At 43.6% G+C, this 24749-nt stretch overlaps 1 protein-coding gene across 1 annotated transcript; it reads right to left on the bottom strand.

Annotated features, from left to right (window-relative positions):
- Nucleotides 1-1099: 1099 nt before the first annotated feature.
- Nucleotides 1100-19273, bottom strand: sys1 (SYS1 golgi trafficking protein). Its single transcript, XM_033042017.1, has 4 exons — nt 19099-19273; nt 11351-11667; nt 5493-5560; nt 1100-2154 (listed from the first exon to the last, which is right to left on the bottom strand). The coding sequence occupies exons 2-4, from the start codon at nt 11510-11512 to the stop codon at nt 1914-1916; spliced, it is 471 nt and encodes a 156-aa protein (XP_032897908.1). The 5' UTR covers nt 11513-11667; nt 19099-19273; the 3' UTR covers nt 1100-1913.
- Between the last annotated feature and the right edge of the window lie 5476 nt (nt 19274-24749).

The following is a 24749-nucleotide window of genomic DNA, read 5'->3' as shown; positions in this document are numbered from 1 at the left end:
CAGTAAGTGTGACATCTACTGGAGGAGATTCTGAGAGATAGGATACACATGATGTGTTGGGTGCAGAGGCTGGTGGGGTGAAAGCTGAGGATTAAGAGAATGTTATTCTTATTCAATCTCGAGGGAGGGAGAGCGAGTTAGAGCAGAACTGTGGGACTGGATGAGGGCTCCACCCTCAACAGCAGGGGGGAAACTGTGTTTACACAAGAGGATATTTCAGATGTCTAAGAGTGGAAAGCCTTATGTTGGGAGTAGATGTGATGGAAATGGAGAAATTGAGAGTAGGGGATGGAGCCCTTGCAAGAGGCACGGAGGCGAGGTCAAGGCGACTGCGGTTAGTGGATTTAAAGTAGACATCACTCGATGGTCTGTCCTCGGTGATGGAGACAGATTAAGAAAGGGGAGAGATACAAGTAGTCCAAATGTATTTGCGGGCAAGTGGAAGGAGCTTTGGTGGGAGATGGCATCTTATTTGGCTTGGAGGAGTTGAGCCAAAGGGCCTGTTTCCATGCTGTGTTACTGTCAAAGAGATTAGGATTTTCATATTAATTTCAGCAACATCAAAATGACTAACCTCAAGGTGTGACTCATTATGTGGAGATCCTTGAGAAGCAGTCATGTATCAGTGAGCATCTCTTTATTTAACACAACAGATGCAAGAACCATGAAGACTGATGGATGCCAAACTTGCAAGACCACAATTGTACAGCACAAAGCCAAAGTATTCAAACTGCATCAAATATTTTGAATTTAGGAACTATTATTCATGTTTAACTGCCTGGGATTAATTCAGCAAATGCATCACTGATCAGGTGCAAGACCCAACTTGAACAGCTCTTGAACACTGTTTATCCTTGTGTTGTGAACCCGACATGCCAGAGTGTTGCCGTCACCATAACAAACAGATTCAGGCTGAGGGAGGTGGAAATGGATGGGCGGCAGATGACTCATTATGTGGAGTGTCTTGAGAAATATTAACATATCAGCGAGCTTCTCCTTATTTCACGCAACAGATGCAAGATCCATGAAGAAGACTGGGATGCCAAACGTGCAAGACTACAATTGTAAGAAATTTGAATCAATAAATAAAATGTTTATATTTAAGCACTGCAATAGATTTATTCCTTATTGTCTTTTAAACAAAATAGAGATCAAGCTGTATACCATGCCAGTTAAACATGGCACTAGAGTCTGGACTGTACATAGCTTTCAGTCCTCATATCCAGGACCAGCCTTTAGTTTCAAAGTGCTTTTACCATTTAGTTAAAAGTATTTTACACCAATTCGGAGATACATGTCCATATCAAAATGAGAGGTGCTTAATTTTTGCTTATGTATGCAATGCCAGACACATCCAGTGTTACAATAGATCCAGGACAGGATTCATTTGATGAGACACAGCATTCCTTTTCCAAATAACAAATGGATTATTTGACACAGGTTTCTAGTTTGCACACACTCGGTATGTATACACTTTTAACATCAAATGGAAAAGGGCATTGAGATTAGAAAACAAACAAAATCAGTGAAGAATTTGGGAACAGTCTTGTATGCGAGGTTTCATCACTCTTCACTCGAGATGCAAAAAGCAGTAAATAAGACTGGAGGTGAAATCCCATTGAATTTGCACCTAGATTGGTGTAGACACCTATACACGTCCCTTGCTTGTGAACTGAGACTAACCACCAACTCCGTCCACTGAAACACAGAAGAGTTACAGGTGTAGAAAGCTTTTCATATCTTTGCATTTTCACTTTTTTTTTTTGCAACAGGGCATATATGGTGGGCAAAAGAAATTAAATATCTGTATTCTGTGCACGCAGTCTTGGAACATTGAAAAGTTGTAACAATCCATTTTAACACTGGTTGCTGCAGCAGTTGCTGTCGATACTGGACAATGCGAGATGTTGTGCTCACAGGTTGGACTTGGGGCCAGTGTTCACAGGAATGGCTCTCAGCTCTGTCCGCATGCACAGGTACTCCCCGATCACGGCCATCAGGGCAATGCACACAATGTTCACCAGCCACCAGCTTAGCGCTGTGGGAAAGTGCAAATTGTAGATCCAACAGCCCATAAAGTGGAAGATATGGACGGTCACGGTAAAATCCAAACACTGCTTTCCTCTTCGGATAAAATACCATAAGCCAAGTGCGCTGGTAAGGAAAACAAAAATAAAAGTTAGATTTTTATGCAGGAGATGGAAAGCGATGATTTGTGATTAAGTCTTGACCTGAAACATCACCCATTCCTTCTCTCCAGAGATGCTGCCTGTCCTGCTGATTTACTCCGGCATTTTGTGTCTGTCTTTAGTGATTTTAGATTGTTTGGCACTCACCACCATAAATATCTGCCCCCAGACTGTGGTTAATGTATCATCTACAACATGCACTGCAGTATTTAACCAATGCTACTTTGATAGGAGATCTCAAATCTGCAACCTCTACTACGCAGGAAGGCAAGTATGTAGGCAAATGGGAATACCAGCAACTTCAGCTTCTCTTCCAAACCATCTTGATTTGGACTCGAATGCTATTCCTCTATGCTGCCAGAATTCAAAGCCCCAAATACCACGCCCAACATCAACGTGGAAGTAATTTCACTGAGGATTACATGTCACCGCAGCCTTCAAGGGTAATTAAAGATGACAATAAATACAGTCTTTGCCAGCAACACCCACATCTTGCAAATATAACTCATTTGATACTGCAGTGCCAATGGAAGAAAGGCTGCTGCAGCAATGGATCAAATATTAAACTCAATTCCCAGCACCACAGCTGTAAAGAAAAAAATCCCATGGCACTATTTTACAAAAGGATCAAGGGATCCTCTTGTACTGTCCAACATAATCCTTCAATTATCACATCTAGGAAAAGGCAGTGCATAGCAAGCTCCCATGAACAGCACTGTGACGTCTCTCTGACAATTTGACTGGGGTATTTTTCCACTGTCACAAGACTACAAAGATAATTAATTGGCTTTAATGCATTTTGGCCAGTCCTGAAGTGTTGAACAAATGCAAGTCTTTCCTTCCTTACCAGGGGACACGATTATTAAATCTTGGGAATGGAGTTGTTCTACCGATAGAAACCATAATCCAAGTGGTATGCCAAACCAAGATACATTGCTACACTAAAGCTTTCAGCTTGGGAGAGGCAATAAGTCAGTTGCCCTCTGGCAACTCAGTCAGATTCAGATGGATCCAACCCAAGAACGCAGCTGTCGGGGTAAAATCATTTTACATACGATTACTAGAAACTAGTGAAAATAAAGGTTTTTTTTAAATGGTCTAATTTGGTTTCAACATAGTTAGTCAGAGATGAAAGGGAAAATTCTCATCTCAAATGCCCCACCATTCCCTTTTTCATAGCACTGAATCAGTATATTGCAAATGATCATAGCATTATAAGATCAAGAAGCCTTCCTGTGCTTCTAAATGCATACAGTCCTGCCTATTTTACAAAATAAACCATGCAAAGCATGGGCAGAAATAAAAGAGCAGAAATTAGGCACTTCAAGGAAAAAAAGTGTTTGTTTGATTTTTTACTCCATTTGTTTGGTTTATTTAAGTATGAGTTGAGAAGTGCGAGTATAAGATGGATGACAGGCAAAAATAGAAAAGGGAGTAGGCAGCGAGTGTACAAATCCCCAATGTCCATTCTCGTTGAAAATACATACAGCATTTTGGATACTGTTTGGGGGTGGGGGGGGGGGGGGGGGGGTTGGATGAAGCAGCAGTAGCCAGCTCTGTGGCACCAGGTCCAGCTCCAAGGCACAGCAATGTTGGGTGAAGTCTGCCAGTGCTATAGTGATAATTAGGGCGACAGACAGGAGGTTCTGTGGCCATACAGGACTCTCGGATGGTGCGTTACCATCCTAGAATCCTGCCTTGGAGCTGTTGCATAATATTCTCAAGGGGGAGAGGGAGCAGCCGGAAATCATTGTGCACATTAACCCTCTTTGCAAGAGAGCTGCATTTGAACTGGAGGGGAACTAAAATCCTGGAAGGGAGATTAGGGCAGGAAAGGGAATGAGATCCTGCAGAGTGAATACAGGAAGTTAGGCAAAAAGGTTAAAAAGCAGGACCTTTGTGGTAATCTCAGGATTACTCCCAGGGCCACGTGCTAGTGAAGGCAGGAATAGAGAAATCGGCCAGATGAATATGTGGCTGAGGAGCTGGTGTAAGGATCAAAGAACCATGCAAATTATTATCTGAATTGTGTCAGATTAGGAAAAGGAGAGGTGCTACGAGATCTAGGTGTACATTAGTCACTGAAAGTAAGCTTGCAGGTACAGCAGACAGTGAAGTAAGCTCATGGCATGTTAGCCTTCATAGCGAGAGGATTTGAGTATAGGAGCAAGGAGGTCCTACTGCAGTTGCACGGTTTCCCTGGTGAGACCGCACCTGGAGTATTGTGTGCAGTTGTGATCTCTTAATTCGAGGAAGGACATTCTTGCTATTGAGGGAGTGCAGCGTAGGTACACCAGGTTAATTCCCAGAATGGCAGGACTGGCATATGATGAAAGAATGGGTCGACTGGGCTTATATTCACTGGAATTTAGAAGAATGAGAGGGGATCTTATAGGGAGTCCAGAGCCAGGGGTCACCGTTTAAGAATAAGGGGTAGGCCATTTAGGACTGAGATGAGGAAAAACTTTTTCAGCCAGAGTTGTGAATCTGTGGAATTCTTTGCCACAGAGGGCAATTCACTGGATGTATTTTAGAGAGTTGGATATAGCTCTTAGGGCTAACGCAAACAAGGGATAAGGGGAGAAAGCAGGAACAGGGTACCGATTCTGGATGATCAGCCATGATCATATTGAATGGCCTACTCCTGCACCCATTTTCTATGTTTTCTATGTTCCTAGGACTTGGGTTTATCGTTTTATTGGGATCTCTGCTCTGGAAGAGGTGATCTCAGTTAATTTATTGTCACGTGCACTGGTACAGTGAAAAGCTTTTGTTGGGTGCTAATCAGTCAGCGGAAAGACAAAACATGATTCGAGCCATTTACAGTGTTTGTGTAAGTGGACTACATCTAAACAAAGGATACTAAAATCCTGGAAGGAATTTTGCCAGTCCTGCTCAGGAGGGTTTAAACTAGATTGGTAGGGTCCCAGAGTAGAAAGGAGTCAGATGAGAAGTTGGGGGCAAATACTGTAGTCAAAACTAGTAAGATTATCAAACAGGATAAGCAAAGAGAGAAAAGACAAGTAGTTAAGCATGTGGATACAAGGAATTGTAGATGCTGGTTTAAACAAAAAAGGACTCAAAGTGCTGAGTAACACAGAAGGTCAGGCAGCATCACTGGAGAACATGGATAGGTGACGTTTTGGGTCGGGACCTTTCTGACCTGAAGCATTACCTATCCATGTGCTCCAGAGATGCTGCCTGACCTACTGTGTTACTCCAGTACTGTGCACCCTTTCTGGTGGTTAAGCAGCCGGGTTAAAATGCAGTATTGTCCTCAGTCTATTCTACACATATACTTACCATGTGAGCGAATTGAGGACAAAGGCCATCATCGAGAGTCTGCCCTGCCCCGTGGAAAATCCCAACACCTAAATTCACAAAGAAATCATTATGAAAACAAAATTAAAACAAAACCACGTCCAAGCCTTAAATTGCTTCTGAATATAACACATACAGTATAGTTTAACTTTACTTCTACACAATTTTGTTTTGCTGGTTATGATGTTTATGAAAACATAACAGCTGTGCTGCAAAATATGATCTCAACTGTAATGGGCTGAGTGATTTATTGCAAAAATATACTAATTTCAGGTTATTTACCATAATGCAGTATGAGAATGCACCAAATTCTTTCCTACTATTTAGTATACCACATTACATGATACACTTTGGGCTCAGTTTAAAAAAAGTTTTGAACAGTAATATTAAAAACCTCCAGTGACTTGCGAAGACAATATACCTTTTCTAAACCTATAAAACCAAAATAAACAATATTTTATAATGCCAACCATGCATTTTGCTTTGAGCTACAGACTACTGACTATTTTTTTAAATGAATACGTGAAAGAACATGCAAGGCTAGACCTAGGTAATTCAGTGGAATAGGATATCCAAAACAGTAACAGTATGACTGTAGTGTGACTTTGGCTGCGCTATCATTATGATTAATACTAATTTAGCTTCAATTATAAAATTTCAGTGCCTACACGGCATTTTATTATAAAGCAACCTGGAATTTACCAAAGACAGGTACAGTGCATTCAGAAAGTATTCAGATCCCTTCGCTTTTTCCACATTTTGTTACGTTACAACCTTATTTTAAAATGGATTAAATTCATTTTTTTAATCATCAATCCACACACAATACTCCAGAACGAAGAAGCAAAAACAGGTATTTAGAAATGTTTGCAAAGTAATTAAAAAGAAATAACTGAAATATCACATTTACATAAGTATTCAGACCCTTTGTTATGACTCAAAATTGAGCTTAGGTTAGTCTTGTTTCCATTGATTATCCTTGAGATGTTTCTACAACTTGATTGAAGTCTGCCAATGGTAAATTAAATTGATTGGACATGATTTGGAAAGGCACACACCTGTCTATATAAGGTCCCATAGTTGACAGTGTATGTCAGAGCAAAAACCAAGCCATGAAGTCGAAGGAATTGTCCGTAGACCTCCGAGACAGGATTGTGTCGAGACACAGATCTGGGGAAGGGTATAAAACAACTTCTGAAGCATTGCAGGTCCTGAAGAGCACCATGGCCTCCGTCATTCTTAAATGGAAGAACCTTGGAACCACCAGGACTCTTCATAGAGCTGGCCGCCCGGCCAAACCAAGCAATCGGGGGATAAGGGCCTTGGTCAGGGAGATGATCAAGAACCCAATGGTCACTCTAACAGAGTTCCAGAGATTCTCTGTGGAGATGGGAGAACCTTCCAGAAGGTCAACTATATCTGCAGCACTCCACCAATCAGGCCTTTATGGTAGAGTGGCCAGACGAAAGCCACTCATCAGTAAAGGCACATGACAGCCCCCTTGGAGTTTGCCAAAAGGCATTAAAAACAAGATTCTCTGGTCTGATGAAACCAAGATTGAACTCTTTGGCCTGAATGCCACGCGTCACGTCTGTAGGATACCAGGCACCGCTCATCACCTGGCCATTACCATAGCTACGGTGAAGCATGGCGGTGGCAGCATCATGTTGTGGGGATGCTTTTCAGCGACAGGAACTGGGAGACTAGTCAGGATCGAGGGAAAGATGAACGGAGCAAAGTACAGAGAGATCCTTGATGAAAAGCTACTCCAGAGCGTTCCGGACCTCTGGCTGGGGTGGAGGTTCACCTTCCAACAGGACAACGATCCTTAGCACACAGCGAAGACAATGCAGGAGTGGCTTTGTGACAAGTCTGTGAATGTCCTTGAGTGGCCCAGCCAGAGTCCGGACTTGAACCCGATCGAACATCTCTGGAGGGACCTGAAAATAGATGTGCATCGACGCTCCCCATCCAACCTGACAGAGCTTGAGAGGATCTACCGAGAAGAATGGGTGAAATTACCCTAATACAGGTGTGCCAAGCTTGTAGCCTCATACCCAAGAAGACTTGAGGCTGTAATCGCTGCCAAAGGTGCCTCAACAAAGTACAAAGTAAAGGGTCTGAATACTTATGTAAATGTGATATTTTAGTTATTTCTGTTTAATTACTTTGCAAAAAAATCTAAACACCTGTTTTTGCATTTTTATTATGGAGTATTGTGTGTAGATTGATGATAAAAAAAAATGAATTTAATCCTTTTTAGAATAAGGCTGTAACGTAACAAAATGTGGAAAAAGTGAAGGGGTCTGAATACTTTCTGAATGCACTGTTAACCTTTTAGGTCAAATACCCTTCACGAGATTCATTTGCTGCGCTGAAAGAGGTAGCTTTAGATATTACAGAGGCATTAGTAGTAATCTTTCAAGAATCATTAGTCAGAGTGGTCCAAGAGGAGTGGAAATTTGCAAATGTTACTCCTCCGTTCAAGAACGGGGCGAGGCAAGAGGGGAAACTATAGATCAACACAAAATGCTTCAGTCTGAAGAAGGGTTTCAATCTGTAATGTCATCCATTCCTTCTCTCCAGAGATGCTGAGTTACTCCAGCATTTTGTGTCTATCTTCTGTTTATACCAGCACCCACAATTCCTTCCTACACAGGGGAAACTATAGGCCGGTTAGCCCGACTGCAGTGATTGGTAAGATTTTAGCGTCCATTACTGAGGATGAGGTTTTCAAGTACATCATAGGCCAAATTCAGCATAGTTTTGCCTGAAAAATCTGTTGGAATTCTTTGAGAAAGTAAATAACAGGACAGACAAAGAAAAATCAGTAAATGTTGTTTCCTTGGATTTTCAGAAGACCATTGATAAAGGGCCACACGTGAGGCTGCTAAACAAGATCAGAGCCCATGGAAATAGAGGGAAGATACTAGCATGGATAGAAAATTGGCTGAATGGCAGAAGGCAAAGAGTGAGAATAAAGGGGGCTTTTCTGGTTGGCTGCTGCTGTCTAGTGGAGTTCCACAAGGGATGGTGTTTGGTCTGCTACTTGTCATGTTGTATACTAATGATTTACTAATTGATGGCTTTGTAGCTAGGTTTTCAGATGATATGAAGATAGGTAGAGGAGCAGGTAGTGTAGAAGAAGCAGGGAGTCTGCAGAAGGACTTGGGCAGGTTAGAAGATTGGGCAAAGAAGTGGCAAATGGAATACAGCATAACAAAGTGTGCAGTTATGTACTTTGGTAGTAGGAGCAAAGACGGAGACTATTTTCTAAATGGGGAGAGAATTCAGAATTTGGTGGTGCTAAGTGACCAGTGAATGCTGGTGCAGGATTCCAAAAATGTTAACTTGCAGGTTGAATTAGTAGTAAGGAAGGCAAATGCAATGTTAGCATTCATTTTCAGAGGACTAGAATATAAAAGCAGGGACGTGATGCTGAGGCTTTATAAACACTGGTCAGATCACATTTGGTATTGGGGTGGAAGATTGCAACCCTGTTTCGACTATTGCAATCAACTCGACGTGCACAAACGGAAGATCAAATAGAACAAGTTGCCCACCAACTTTAGGCTGTGCACGCCACATGAAAGAAGAAGCAGCATTTGGTATTGAGAGTAGTTTTGGGCCCCACATCTGAGGGCAGATGTGCTGGCGTTGGAGAGGTTCTAGAGTACATTGACAAGAAAGATCCGGGGATGATTGAATTCATGTATGATGAGCGTTTGAAGGCTCTGGGCCTGTACTCACTGGAGTTCAGAAGAATGACGGAAGAATCTCATTGAAACTTACCGAATAATGAAAGGCATAGATAGTGTGGATGTGGAGAGGAAGTTTCCACTAAAGGGAGAGTTTAGGATAGATCAGCCATGATTGATTGGCGGAGTAGGCTCAATGGGCTGTATAGATTAAATCTGCTCCTATGACATGAATTTATGCATGTGTGAAGTACAGGTCCACCACTGATTTACCAGCAACTGATGGTCTGGTGCCCCCTTTAATCCGGGAAAAACCAACAAGACCGCAGACGGAAAATTGGCTTGGTTCTAATGTTTCTGAGAATTGCAAGGTGATGCATTTGCAAAATAGCAATTGGCAAGAGAGTATACATTACAGGTTCTCCCCAGCATATAAATTCTGGATTTATATACAGCCTGCACACAATGACCATTTGGGATCAGGGCTGCATGTATGTTCTGCCGGGTTCAACACGATTTCTGATTTGAGAATTGTTCGGATCATGAACGGTTTACAGAAACGGAATCCTGTTGTAACCTGGGGAGGATATTGGGAAGAGCGGAGCAACAAAGGAACCTGCAGTATAAATCCACAGATCTTTTAACAATGAACAGGCAAGGCCATTGGGAATGCTTTCATTTGGTAGCTAGGACACAATATAAGTGGAGGAAGGTGATCCTATAATGTACATAATGTCATAGCTCAAGTATCACTTACGGGTCCAGTTACCTTACAGAAATGTTGTGATCAAACAAGAGTGCAGAAAAGATTTATGATGACATTAGCAAGAAGAACAAGGGTGGAGGAAAGGCTCAGTTGGGCAAGATTGTTTTCTTTAGAACAAAGGCGACCACAGAAACAAATTGGATAGTTGTACAAAATAAACTGTCCATTTCAAATGGCTGGGAGATCTAAAACCAGGGGAGATGAAGAAGTTGGCCCCTAAATTCTCATCATATTCATCTGCTTTTTAATTTAGTTCTACAATTAGTTTTTTGAAAGGTAACCAAAAAGGTTGACGAGGCCGTAGACATTGTCTATATGGACATCAGCAAAGCATTTGATAAGGTTCCACATGGTAGGTTACTTTGGAAGTTTAGATTGCATGGGATCCGTGGACACGAGCTCAGGGATCGATGCTCTGCCCATTACTGTTTAATGTCTGCATTGGAGTTTAATGCAAATAAGTGCATGGTTTGACATTTTTTTTATGGCAAACCAGGGCAGGGTTATCAAAGTGAATGGCAGGGTCCTGTGGAATATTATAGAGCAGATGGATCTTGGAATGCAGGTACACAGTTCCCCAAAAGTGGCATCACAGGTAGATAAGGCGATCAAAAAGGCTATTTGTTCATTGGCTTTCATCAGTCAGCGTATTGAATATAGAAGTTAGAACATTATGTTACAGTTATACAAGATGCTGGTGAGTACTATAAACAGGTTTGGTCAACCTGCTATAAAGAGGATGTCATTAAGCTGGAAAAAGTGCAGAGAAAAATGAAGATGTTGGCAGGACTCAAGGGTCTGAGCTATAGGGAGAGGTTGGGCAGGCTAAGAATGTATTCCTTGGAGCCCAAGAGTTAATCTTATAGATGCATATAAAATCATGAGGGGAATAGATAGGGTGAATGCACAGAAGGTTTTACCCAGGTAGGGGAATCAAAAATAAGACACATGTCAAGGGTGAGAGGGACGAGACATAATACAAACCTGAAGGGAAACCTTTTCACACAGCGGGACATGTTTTATGGAATGAGCTGTTCGGCAGCATCTTTGGAGAACATGAATACATGATGAATACAGGACCCATCTGCAGATACTTAAGAAGTCTGAAAAAGGGTTCCGAACCGCAATGTCACCTTTCCATGTTCTCCAGAGATGCTGTCACTTCAACACTTTATGTCTTTATGTTTCCATTAATAGTATTTAGCCAAGACTTTACCCAGCTTCATATACATTTAGCACACCCATAGGTATCACCTTCAATCCATGCTGCCCTCTCAAAAATAAAGTAGGATAATCTTGTGCCTTAACATAGAGGCAGGTTTTTATTTGGAATTTTTTGCAAGAATCAAAGATTATTTTACTTTAAGAAAACTCACCTCATAGTTAAAGATTTGATCGAGTGAGCGACTATTCTGTACCAGGCTGTCCACCAAGGCTAACCAGATGCCCAAGAAGCTGTAGTAGATGCACTGCATCAGGATGATCTGAGACACAATGAGAATGGGATCCCACACATAGCTGCGGAAGTGTCCGGCCATTCCCACTGCTCCTTTTGAATTCACAACAGCAGTGATGAGAACAACTGCTCTTAGTCCTTAGTTATTGGGGGCATGGCTTATGTAGAGAGAAAGTGCTGCGAGAAATGTATTAAACACCGAGGACCCAGAGTTTAGAAATGGATGCACTCACACACCTAAAAAAATAAGGAAAAACAGAAAGTCATTCAGATGAAAAATCCAAAATTACAAAGTCATGATTATATCAGTAAGATAACTTCATAGAAAGTTAGATGAAAAAAGTAAGCAAAATATTTGTGAACATAAAACACTAAAATAACTGGGGAGCAAAATGACACCTTTCAGCCCCTCGTTCCAGATCCTGCCTTAGTTGAACAGCAATTCCATTTACTCATCCTGAATTCACCAATACCCTTATCTGAAAAGTCTATTTTGCATATTCAATTAAAGTAAGATCATGAAACCATTAACCAAGGGAGTCTGTCTATGTCACTTCCTGCATCTTCATCGACTTGTCTTTAGTGAGTAGATTTTATTCATCTTTAAAATTATGAGTTCATACATTGTTAGATACACAGAAAATCTTAGTAAATTGGGGCCAAAAGCACTAACAGCTTTGGCGGTAGGGAAAGGTCACGGGAGAGTACAAGATCCCTCTCCTTAAGGGACAGGCTAGATGCAGGAAAAATGTTCCCGATGTTAGGGGAGTCCAGAACCAGGGGTCACAGTTTAAGAATGAGGGGTAGGCCATTTAAGACAGATGAAGAAAAAGTTTTTCACCCAGTGAGTAGTGAATCTGTGGAATTCTTTGACACAGAAGGCAGTGGAGGCCAATTCACTGGATGTTTTCAAGAGTTAGATTTAGCTCTTAGGGCTAACGGAATCAAGGGATATTGGGGGAAAAAGCAGGAATGGGGTACTGATTTTGGATGGTCAGCCATGATCATATTGAATGGCGGTGCTGGCTCGAAGGGCCGAATGGTCTACTCCTGCACCTATTTGCTATGTTTCTATCGGATGAGTACAGCACTAATATGAAGATATCACATTGGAAACAATAGTTTATTTGCATCTGCCTCGTCTAACTATTTAATAACCTCAGTTAGATCATCTCTCAACTGTGGAAACAGTAGGCATGGAAGGCTACGCAATCCATTCTGCAGTTCAATCCTAAAATAATTATGAACGTGCACTGTAAGCTATCAGAGGGTAATAGATTTGCTGCCAGGGTAGCACTGCTCAAGTATCACATTAATTATTAGCTCAGTAATGTGCGCTCAGGTTCAGAGCTTCAACCCACGAGCCTGCTACCAAAGCTGATGAGAGGTTGACATGGAGAAGAACGCAGTGGAAGTTTCAACTGGACATGACTGTGTCGCATGCCCCTAAAATTAATATTTTTTAAATTCTATTTGGCCTCACTGCGAATCACTCCTATCCAAGCATAGCAACATAATGACTGGATTTATGGATATCTAACAACTGGAATTTACTTTCTGGAGCCGGAAGCTTCAGCAAGTTACCTGCCTGGCTTCTTTAGTTCATGACACCAAATGCCGGTGCCATTTAAAGGCATGCAGCTGAAAGACGCAATGCATGCTCCTCCACCTGGACAGAATCCTGCTCCATCTGCACTCCAGCAACCTCAACTAAAGTGCACTGATATCTAAGCTGTCAATACTGAAAATGAACACCAGCCTTCAGATTAAAACAAATGGTTTAGATAGCAACAAGCTGAACAAAGCCAATAGCAGGGCTGCCAAAATTGGGTGAGAGGTGGGAGTGAGATATTGAGACAGACCAAGCATGAGGGAGCGCAGCGACAGAGGGGGGAGGGGAGTGTGTGGGTACGGAGCTTTTGCATTTTTCAGCTTGAAATTGTGCAATCTGGTGCATACTATAACAAGTCTTTTAATTTACACTTGAATGCAACATTTATGCTTTACATTGGATTAGTACAGCATAATGTTTCTATGTTTCTAATCGCCTGCTCAAGTTCGTTCCTGCCTTATATCCTCAAAGGCCCTGTTTGATTTCCTCTCTTAATTGTACATATGCTTCCTTTTTCTTTTTGACAAAAATTACAACCTCTGGTCAACCAGGTTCCCTTATCCTTCTTACTTGCAGGAACATGCTGGTCCTGAACACTAATCAGCTGGCTTTTAAACCATTACCACATCAGATGTGAACTTTACCCAATAGCAACTGCTCCCACTTTAATCTCCTTGGCTCCTGCTCACTACCTTATCCGATTTGATACCTTGACCCAAAGTCCAAACATTCTTATTCATAACTCTGTTAAAACTTATGTAGGTGTTCAATGCTCCCAAAATACTCTTCCACTGAAACATCAGTCAGCTAGCCAGGCTCGTTTCCCAGTCCAAGGTCCAGTATGCCCCCCACCCATCTCGAGTTGGACCAATATACTGTTTCTGGAGGAGAGAGTCTGAAGAAGGATCCCGAACAGAAATGTCACCTATCCATATTCTCCAGAAATGCTATCTGACCTTCCATGTTACTCCGGCACTTTGTATCTTTGTTTAGTTTCCAGAAACTCTCTCAGATACACCCAAGAAATTCTGCTCCACCTAAGCCCATTGCACTAAGCAAGTCTCAGTCAATATTGGGGAAGTTAAAGTCCCCCACTATAACAACCCTGTTGCTTTTGCCAGAAGGTTAATTAAAAATGAAGGGCAACACTGCAAATCAGGGCAGAACACAAACTGAGGATATAATAATGCATAAGGTTTTGATGTTAATCAACATTTACAGTATTGGTATTTTCTTACAGTACAAGAACCTATAATGCAGAGAGTCTGATGCTAAGATAGTAAAAAGCAACAGGTAGTGGTTGAGAATAGAATAATTTGAAGGAATTAATTACATTCCTTACAGTTATAATCTAGTGTTTCAATGTGTAGCATGCCTGGGCAGGTGCAGGAAAACCTCCACACCCTGTGCGGCGAGACTGGGTGGTTGCTCAAAGCCACAGAAGAATCAACAAGGTAGGCGGACAAGGGATGAGGTTTAGTTCATAGAGAGTTTAAAAATCAAAATACAAAACGTCACGGTTCATTTTTACCCAAGTTATACACATAATTGGAGTAAACCAAAACGAGTCGGGGAGATGTGACAGGCATGGGTAACAGAGGGGGAATACCCATTCCATTTGACCAATTTGCCAATCTTGGGGTTGAACCAATATCTGGAAAAATTAAATAACTGGGCTTTACACTCCAAATCAGCTTGAAGGAAGATAACAAGATGCCAAATCTGCATCAATGAAGTAGCCAAATGAGCGAAAAATGACATAACAGTGCTTAAATGGATATATGAATAAAACATAACAAGACGGAATAATTAATGGAATAAACGGAGATTTAGTGAGTTCGATCTTAGCCATTACAGAAAGATGGTGACCAAAGCCAAGATCCATTTTGTTTTTTTGTTTTTTTCAGGATCTGGGCATGGCCAGGTCAGTATTTACTGCCTGTCCCGAAAGCTTGTGAAAAGGTGGTAAAGAGCCACCTTGATCCACTGCAGTCTTTTTAATGAAGGTATTGTCTCAATACTGTTGGGTAGGTAATTCCTGGATGCAGATCAAGTAACAGAGCAGGAATGACATTAGATGTTGAAGTTTAGATGGCATGAAACTTGAAGACAAATTTGTGGGTGGGTGACATATAGTGATGCAGTATTCACACATCTCATGTGACCTGGGCTCAACCGTGACTGTGGATGCTGCCTGCTTGCATTTTACCTGCTCCAATTTACTCCCACATCCTGCAGATCCTACAGATGTACTGTTTGATTAATGGGCTACTGTAAATTGACCTAGATTGTCACCATGTACTAACTGGGACATGTAAAAAAAGGATAGATTGCAGCGAATAAATGGGGGAATTGGGACTGATGGGTGTGCTCCATTACTAGTATAGAGTCAGTGGGCTGAATGGCCTTCTACATCTTAAGGACATATGAGAAACAAAGTGGTGGAGTTCCATTAAGTTGTTGTCTTTAGAGGTGGAGGTTGAGGCCAGCTGTTGAAATAACCCAGGCAAGTAACTGCAGTACATTGTGTAGATGGTACACACTAGAGTTCCTATGGGTAGACATAAATGCTGGAGAAACTCAGGGGGTGAGGCAGCATCTATGGTGCGAAGGAAATAGGCAATGGTTCTGAAGAAGAGTTTCGACCCGAAACGTTGCCTATTTCCTTCACTGCCTCACTGGCTGAGTTTCTCCAGCATTTTTGTCTATCTTCGATTTTCCCACATCTGCAGTTCCTTCTTAAACACAGAGTTCCTATGGGCTTGTGGTAGAGGCAAAGAATTGTTTGCCTAGGGCTAGGGGCTGCTGGATCTTGGATGGTTTAAGAATTTGACATAAATTGAAGGATGATAAGGAAATCTCAAACAAGAGTCAGCATAAATCAGGGCAATCACATCTGTCACAAGTGTTTGCCATTCAGTGGGCTTCTCAGTCATTGAACTGGAGTCAGATCTGCAAAGATTGCAGCTCATCATGGCGGAAAGATATTACTGAGTTGCTTAACACCTGGAGGTGATCACCAAAGATCCTATAGCGGACAAGGAATGTGACCATAAGCTATGTGTAGGCAGGAACTGCAGATGCTGGTTTACACTGATGATCACACAAAATGCTGGAGTGATTCAGTGGGACAGACCTGTATAGTATAGCAAGGGAAATGATACTGTTCTTTGCAAAGACCAAGAGTCTATATGGGTCCCGTCACCTAGTTAGTAGGAAGGACAATTTACAGAACCAATTAATCCACCAGAATTTCTTTGGGATGCAAGAGTAAACCGAGGCATCCAGGCCAAAACACGACAAGCAGTCTCCATGGTCAATGTTGAAACGGGGTCAGTCAAACCGTGCGACTGAAGCATCACTGTGCTGCCCACTTGGCATTCACTTAAAAATGAAAGAAGCGATTGAAGACTTGTGTAGCATAATGGGTTACAGCATTATGGATTTAGATCAGTCTGTGGCGAATGTTCTAAGGATATTTAGCAAGGATATTTAGCTAAATATGGGGCCAAAAGATCAAAATTACAAACATGTGGCCACACAAAAGAATAGAAAAGCTGCAGAGAAAAATAAGTATGGGAAACACTAAATTCTGCTGCAGTGAGGGACAGAGAATACAGATCTTACATCAGTAGACAAGACCTGAAAATACAAACATCATTTCAAAGGCAAAACCACAGACACTATATGTGAATGTATGTAACATTCAAAACAAATGAACAGAGGGCACAAAAAGAAAGATAATATTATATCCACTACAGAAACGTAGCTGCAGGATATCTTAAAATAAACTGATCCAGATAGGTTAAATGAATGGGAAAAGTCCTGGGAAATTGAGCTTATAGTGGGAAAATGAAATTTAAAAAAATGAAACTACTTAAATGGTGACAAAGATTAACACTGAGATGAAGGGGATCTGGGTGTCCCAATGAATGATTTGCAAAAGGCTTATATACAGGTAAGGCAATTATTTAGGAAAGCTAAACAAAGTCATCATTTATTGCTATGGGAATTAAATACAAACCCAGAGAGGTCATGCTTCACTTCTATAGAACATAGGCAATACCAATTCAGGAGTGCAAGATTAATCACCTTAAAAGCGTTGGAGGCATTTTAGAGAAGATTTGCATTTTAGAGAAGATATGGAATTAGCAATGTTGTTTTCATGTTATACTACCTTATGAAAGAGGAGGCCATTCAGCCTATGCCAGTTTCTATCAATCTCATTCCCCACATTTCATTATGCAGAAGGGTCCTGTGAGCATTAACATCAGGAGCATAACATAACCCTGCACAACAATACAGTAAGGTCAATGACTGGATTGACTGTTACATCAATTTTGCATTCCTATCTACTCACAGTAACCATTCATTTTCTTATCAATAATTTATCCATCACTGCCTTAAAAATATCCAAAGGCTGCACTTCCACTACTGCTCGAAGAGGTAAGTTCTAAAGATTCATTCGAAATTAAAAAAAAACATTATCTTAAATGGGTGATGCCTTATTTTTAAAAGAATTACCCAATGTGCTAAATTTAGGCAAGATCAGTACAAGAGAAGGGTCTTGACCCAAAACGTCACCCATTCCTTCTCTCCAGAGATGCTGCATGTACCGCTGAGTTACTCCAGCATTTTGTGTCTAGCTTCAGCACAACATTCCTCTGTCCAAACAATGGCATCTGATCACCAGTTATTGAATCAGCAGTAGTAAAATAATTTCACCTAAAACAAAACATTAGATCGGCTATATATTATACAAGATACTACAGATTCTGGAATTATCAAGTATTAAAAAAAAAGTATGGGAAGTATCCAGCAGGTCAGACAGCATATGTGAAAGAAATGGACAAATGACATTGCAGATGAGGGTCCGTCTTCAAACTGTAGAAACAAGGAACTGAACAAAAATAATGATAAAATTATGAAGTAACATAGCAGGACAGACAGCATCTCTGGAGAACATTGACAGGTAACGTTTCAAGTTGGGACCCTTCAATAGACAATCGACAATAGGTGCAGGAGTAGGCCATTCGGCCCCTCGAGCCAGCACCACCATTCAACGTGATCATGGCTGATCATCCCCAATCAGCACCCCGCTCTCGCCCTCTCCCCATATCCCCTGACTCTGCCATCTCCAAGAGCCCTATCTAGCTCTCTCTATCTCAGATTGATTGTGAGCAGGGGGGGAGAAGACAGCTGGAAGAGAGGGCAGGTAATAGGTTGATACAGATGAGGGTTTTTTTTTGATAGACAATGACCACAGCTGAAAAGACAGAACGTGTGGGACAAAAAGTATTGAGTTGAAAATCGTGGGCAGGATGGAAAGCCTCATCTTTGGACCAGCTGCAGCAGAAACAGAGAAATTGAGTACCCCCCGTACCACCTGGACTTGCACCTATTTCTCCACTCTAATCCTCCCACCTTGTTTTTTTTTCTCATCCCGGGCCTTGCCCTGCCCCTCAGCTCTTCCAACTTTCACCCCCCCTCCCCTCATGTTAAATTTACACCACGCCCCTAAACTCAGTAAAAGTTTAAGGAGGCAAATAAACCAGAGCCAATATATTTTCAAGAAAATAAACCCCAAACATATTTCAACAGCATAAAGAGTAACCAACGCCAGCATACTCTCCATTGAGTAATGTCAACATTCAAAGGCAAGTAAGCAATAATTAAGTGAGCACGAATAGCGTGCTCCACAGTTTACCCACATCCAATGTCTCGTGATTGCAGACTACAAACTTGACAATGCTTCATCAGTCACCGGAGTAAAGTAGTAACAGTCCCCAACATCGAGGCAACAAACATCACGGGAGGGGCTGGTTGAGAAATGAAGATAGGGGGAAGCAGCGGGGAGGCTGGGCATGAGAGAGGAAGCGCGATGGGCCGGACACAATAGGCCGGGTTGGGAATGGAGGGGGAGAGCTCGCTCGGCCAGACTGACCAGCAAGGGCATGTGTGGGGAGAGGGAACAGGCTGGTGGCGAGGCCGCGGCTCAGCCTGGGGCTCTAGCTGAGATCGTGTCACGTAGCGCGACTGCCCGAGGAAGTACAAACCTGTAGAGGAGACAATGCTTCTGCAGCTCAGCCGCCGAGAGGGTCGGGTCGGGTCCGGCCCAATACAACTACAGCAGCAGCAACATGGCAACAACCGCCGCCACCGGAGGAGGAGCTTTCAAAATAAACAGAGACGCGGCACCATCCGGGCCCCGGGCGCGCACATACCGTCACCGCCGCGCTTCGTTCACGTCACATCCGGCGGCCCTGCCGCTTAGCAACGCCGGGTGTCCGGTAACTAGGGATAGGCGGGCGGTCGGTGGGTGTCCAGCTGGGCCCGGCCCTGCCCGGCGTCAGGCAACGAAGGACGGGCGGACGGTGCCCGACCCCGCCGCTTAACGACGCCAGGTGTGTTAGCTGGGGGTCAGGCAACAAGTGTACACGGCGCGACTCTGCACTCCAAAGATTATAGAGGAGCTTTGCTGCACTCTATCTAGTATCTTTGCTGCACTCTATCTAGTATCTTTGCTGCACTCTATCTAGTATCTTTGCTGCACTCTACCCGCTGGGGAAGACAGCGCCTCTCATATTAACGTCAAAATGTCCGGCCACTCCCGTCCGCAGCGACACCCATTCCTTCTCTCCAGGGATTCTCCCTGACCGGCTGAGTTAATCTAACTTTTTGAGCTGATAGAAATTTACAGAGGCAGACATCATCTGGGCAGAGGGAGACCATCTCTGCTTCTCATGGCTGATCTCTCATTGGAACGAGAGATAATGAGGATTCAACAATGTTTAAGTTGCAGAGTTGGGGGTGGGTTTGGTCATGTCCAAAAAAATAATACCTTTTTCCCCAAGAGGTAACAAAATGGATTCCAGTGCAGCCAATTGATGCATTTCATGGACTTCAAGGTCCCACATGAAAGACCAGCAATATATTTCTCCATCAAGACGGTGTTCGACTTGGAGAGAACCTGCAGGGGTGGTGTTTCTATGCACCTGATACCCTTTGTAAAACAGATGAGTCCAGTTCTCCTTTACAAATGGAGACACAAGAGAATGCAGATGTTGGAATTTTGAGGAAAACTAAAACTGCTGGAGGAACTCAAAAGGGTTAGGCAGCATCTGTGGAGGTAAATGGACCTTGATCCTGACTTGAAACGTCATCTGTCCATTTCCCTCCACGGGTGTTTTCTGACCCACTGAGTTCCTCCAGCAGTTTGTTTTTACCCCTAATATTCTCATCTGCTAGGCTACACTTGCTGCTGTTGCCCTGAACAACTTATCTTTTGATTTATTTCACTTTCTGTAGCCTTGGGCCCTAATTATGCATTTTTTTGTTAGCTACATGTCTTTGTTCCTAACGTACTCTGGCACTGCATCCAACTATTTCTTTGCTACATCACGATTATATTAAAGCTGCCTCCTACATCTGTGAAATGTAATCAACTTTGCTTCAACATTAACTTCCACCCAACTAGCCCCAGCATCTAATTTATTATTATTTTACATAAATGCCACATATATTTTGTTTCCAACACCAGTTATATCTTCCCCTTCCCACCCTTTCTGCAGGGACCACTCTCCATAACTCCCTGATTCACACCCCTCCCTCCCCCTTTCCCTATCTCTTTCTCTCCTTTGGCTATCCCTACATCTCCTCTCTCATCACCTAAACAGGCTTTCCAGTTGATTTAGAGATCCATTTGCACCTCCTCTAATCCAGGGCTGCCAACATTGGGTGAGAGTTGAGAGTGAGAAATTGCGAGGGAGCGTAGCGACCGATGGGGGGAGGGTGTGGGAGGGGGTGTTCCCCTTCCCATAGTAGGCTCCGGAGGCGGCACCAACCGGTCCGCTCCTGGCTCCGGGCCAGGGTTAAAACTCCATGGGGTGTGGACAGAGCGGTCGACGGACATAGAGCCGTCGGAGGTGAGGGTGGGAGGTGTGTGCCGTACCTCAGGGGGGAAGGGGGAGGGGGGTTGGTGCTGGGACCACTGCCGCCGTGTCTCACCTATCACATCATCTGCATGGGAGAAACTAAACCACTTTTTTCCCCCCCAAAATCATCCCGCAGGCCGGTAGTTTGATAGTCCTGCTTTAAACCAATCCCCTCTAGTGCTTGAATCACATATCCTGGGAAAAAGACTATGCATTCACCTGATATTCCGCTTATGGATTTTACTCACCTCTAAAACAATTTTTACTTTATTTTGAACTTTCAGCACCCGCAGATATTTGAGCGTAAGAAATTTTGTGATCAGCGTGAGAGCATGAGAATTTTGTGAAATGCATGAGTCTCACGCTCAATGCGTGAGAGTTGGCAGAACAAACAATCAACTAACAAATTAAAGCAAACTAAAAAGAAATAACATGTTCCCTTTCCTGACTCGACCTCATAAGTACTTTAACGCTGTTAACAGAGCAAAGGGATATTAATCTCAAGAATCAAAATGGGGAAAGTGGGGGCAATTTTGCTTAAATGGTCATTCTAAGCCCATTCAGATCTTCATAGAGTCAGAGTTATACAACATGTACGTGGCTGGCCCAATTTGTCCATAATGATCAAATTGGCATTCTGCGTGCCCAGGGACTAGCTGCCGTTCCCAGATTAGCTCGCGTCCCAGGGACTGGCTGCAGTTCTCAGGTCGGCTCGCCTGCCCCGACCCTGCGAAAACGAATTGAAAAAAAAACGTGGTTTTTCGGGTTACGGGCCGGATTCAGCCCGTGTGCCATAGGTTGCCGAACCCTGTCCTTGATGTTTGGCCTCATTGTGGTCCCCCCATGTTTTACAACTGATTCACCTGGTTAGTTCTATCTCCGGCTGCTTCATGTTGTCGGCGGCTGCACATCCAACCAAGAAAGAAGAGAAGAGACGCGACGTCACTCACAGCCGCCAACTGACGCGCTTCCCCAGACTGCACAGATCGCTGTGATGTGGCGCAAAGAAACAAACTGGGCATGGACTGAAGACAGCGTGAGAATTCTGTCATCAGCGTGAGAATTGGCTGAAATGCGTGACTCTCACGCTCAAAGCGTGAGAGTTGGCAGCCCTGTCTAAGGCCAGGATGTGACAACAGACGCACAGGGAGACACATACGCAAAGGAAGACACACACACACACACACACAGGGAGACAGACACACACACACACACACAGGGAGACAGACACACAGACACACACACACACAGGGAGACCGACACACACACACACAGGGAGACCGACACACACACACACACAGGGAGACAGACAGATACACACACGGAGAGACACACACACACACACACACAGGGAGACACACACACACACACGGAGACACACAGAGACACGCACACACACACAGGGAGGCACACACACACACACAAGGAGACACACACAGGGAAACAGACACACACACACCTTTCCTCCCCTCCCTCCCTCCTTCCTCCCTCTTTCCTCCCCCCATCCCTCCCTCTTTCCTCCCCCTCCCTCTCTTTCCTCCCCTCCCTCTCTTTCCTCACCCTCCCTCTTTTTCCTCACGCTTCCTCTTTCTCCCCTTTCTCCTTCCCTTCCTTCATCCCCTTTCTACATTCCCTCCCCCTGTCTCTCTTTGCCTCCATTCCTCCCTATTTTTCTTTCTCTCTCTCTCTTTCTCCCCTCCCTCTCTTACCCCGGCCGCCCAATGGGGAGTCTGGCGGGCACGGTGTAGCGTGGATTGGCGGTGCTGGCGCTGCCGTGCGAGTTGAAGGGCAGGAGGGAGGGAGGGAGGGAGGGAGCGAGGTTGCCGCGACAGCTGGCAGTGCAGCGCTCGCAGACGGTGCACAAAAGCGCTGACACCCGCTGCCCGGGACCGACGCGCTTCCCCAATCCGTGCAGATCGCTGTCATGTGGCGCAAAGAGACAAACTGTGCAGCAAAGATCCTAATACTCTGCTAAAGGATCTTTGTGCAGGGACTGAATTCAGCGTGAGAATTCTGTCTTCAGCGTGAGGGCGTGAGAATTGGCTGAAATGCGTGAGTGTCACGCTCAAAGCGTGAGAGTTGGCAGCCCTGTCTAATCTCATCTGCATTCGGTGCTCATGATGTGACCTTCTGTACATCAATGAGACCAAGTGCAGTTTAGACAGCCACTTTTCTAAGCACGTGCATTTTGTTCACGTTGTTCACCTAGAGCTCCGTTGCAAACCATTATGCCTCTCATCCCACACTGACCCCTCTGTCCTCAGCCTCCTCCACTGTCAGTAGAAGGCCAATCACACACTCGAGGTATAGTATCTCATATTTTGCCTGGTTAGTCTGCAACTCTGTGAACATTGAATTCTCCAATTTCAGGTAACCTGCTCTTTCTCTGTCCTTTTCTCCTGTTTCACCTAGATCCGCACAAACCACTTTCTTTCCCACCCCCAGCCCCTATTACCCAGTTTTCCCCTCCCGACATCCAGCATCTTGAGTTAATGCGAACTGTCCTCAAGGCATCCCCATTAATTTCCCCAAGTTCCCAAGTGTTTATGTCTTTGTAGTTAAATAGAGGAGAAATAATTAATTAATGATCTTGCCCATCTCCAGTGGCTCTACACGTAGGTGACCACTTTGGTTTGTGAGGGTTCTTGTTCCCTCACCATTTACCCTTTTCCCCTTAAATGACATAAAATCTCTCTGGATTCTCCTCAACCTTATCTGCCTGAGTAACCTCATGTCCCTTTTTTACCCTCTTGATTTGATGCTTAATTTATCTCCTCAATCCCCTATACTCTCGAGGGATACATGTGAACCCAGTTGCCTATGCCTGACCCATGCGTCCTTTTTCCTGACCAGAGCCTCAATTTCTCATCCCATTCCTATTTTGACCTTTCTGTCCTGGGCCTCCTCCATAGTCACACGAAAAATGGAGGAACAGTACCTAATATTCCGCATGAGAATCCAACGGTATGAACATTGAATTCTCCAATTTTAGGTAACATCTACATACACCTTCCTTCTCACTCCCCTTTAACACCCCCCCCCCCCCCCCCCCAAACACTCTCTCCCCCCACCTACTCCCCCCCCCCATCTTCCCCTGAACCTTGTCGGATGTTGCACCAGTTTCTTTTCCCCCCCCCCTCCAATCTCCCCTCTGCTACTCCATTAAAAGTCCTTAACTAGCTTCACAGTTTGCAACTATATCCCTCTTGGGCTCAAACCTGTTTCTATCTCCAGCCTTTGTCCAACAATCTGCCTATCACGGAACACTGCCTGAAGTCATCTGTTGCCGGCTATGATTTGTCCATCCCCATTTCGATGGATCTATGATTCTATTACCATGAAAATAATTTGGGGTGAGCAGTAAATGTAAAATGGTAGTCGGGAGCTTCCTGAATTGCAGAGGAGAATAGAATTGATTCGGCTTTTGGATTGCAGTTTGGTTCTATATGTGGCTGGTGTTGGAAATATGGCTTGAGTCCTGAGAATCAGAGATTGTTTCTCATGTTGACTTGGCATGAGGATGTTTGAAATTCCATTGGGGTGCCAAGTTGTACAAATTAGCTTGTTTCATTTTGAGTCAGGATGCCATTGGGAATATTAGGCATAACTGCTGTGTAATTTTGTGATTTCCATGTGAATGCAGAAGAATCTGTCGTCAGCCATTTACTATCTTTTAAGCATTCCCTCTGATATTGGATACCTCATCTGGTGCATTGGCTGAGTGCAAAGTTTCTTAGCCGTTAAATTGGGGAATCAGCACTTGGGGTTAGGTG

Source organism: Amblyraja radiata, chromosome 23, assembly GCF_010909765.2.
Source record: "Amblyraja radiata isolate CabotCenter1 chromosome 23, sAmbRad1.1.pri, whole genome shotgun sequence".
NCBI classification, from domain to species: domain Eukaryota; kingdom Metazoa; phylum Chordata; class Chondrichthyes; order Rajiformes; family Rajidae; genus Amblyraja; species Amblyraja radiata.
Note: the sequence above shows the minus strand (reverse complement) of the source record. Positions and strands in the feature narration are given on the sequence as shown.

Excerpts from the sequence above, each read along its gene's own strand:
- sys1 (XM_033042017.1), bottom strand. The coding sequence starts at position 11,512 with ATGGCCGGACACTTCCGCAGCTATGTGTGGGATCCCATTCTCATTGTG. Across the intron at positions 5,561-11,350 it reads ATCAAATCTTTAACTATGAG|GTGTTGGGATTTTCCACGGG; the intron begins GTGAGTTTTCTT and ends TTGTGAATTTAG. Across the intron at positions 2,155-5,492 it reads GTCCTCAATTCGCTCACATG|CGCACTTGGCTTATGGTATT; the intron begins GTAAGTATATGT and ends TTTCCTTACCAG.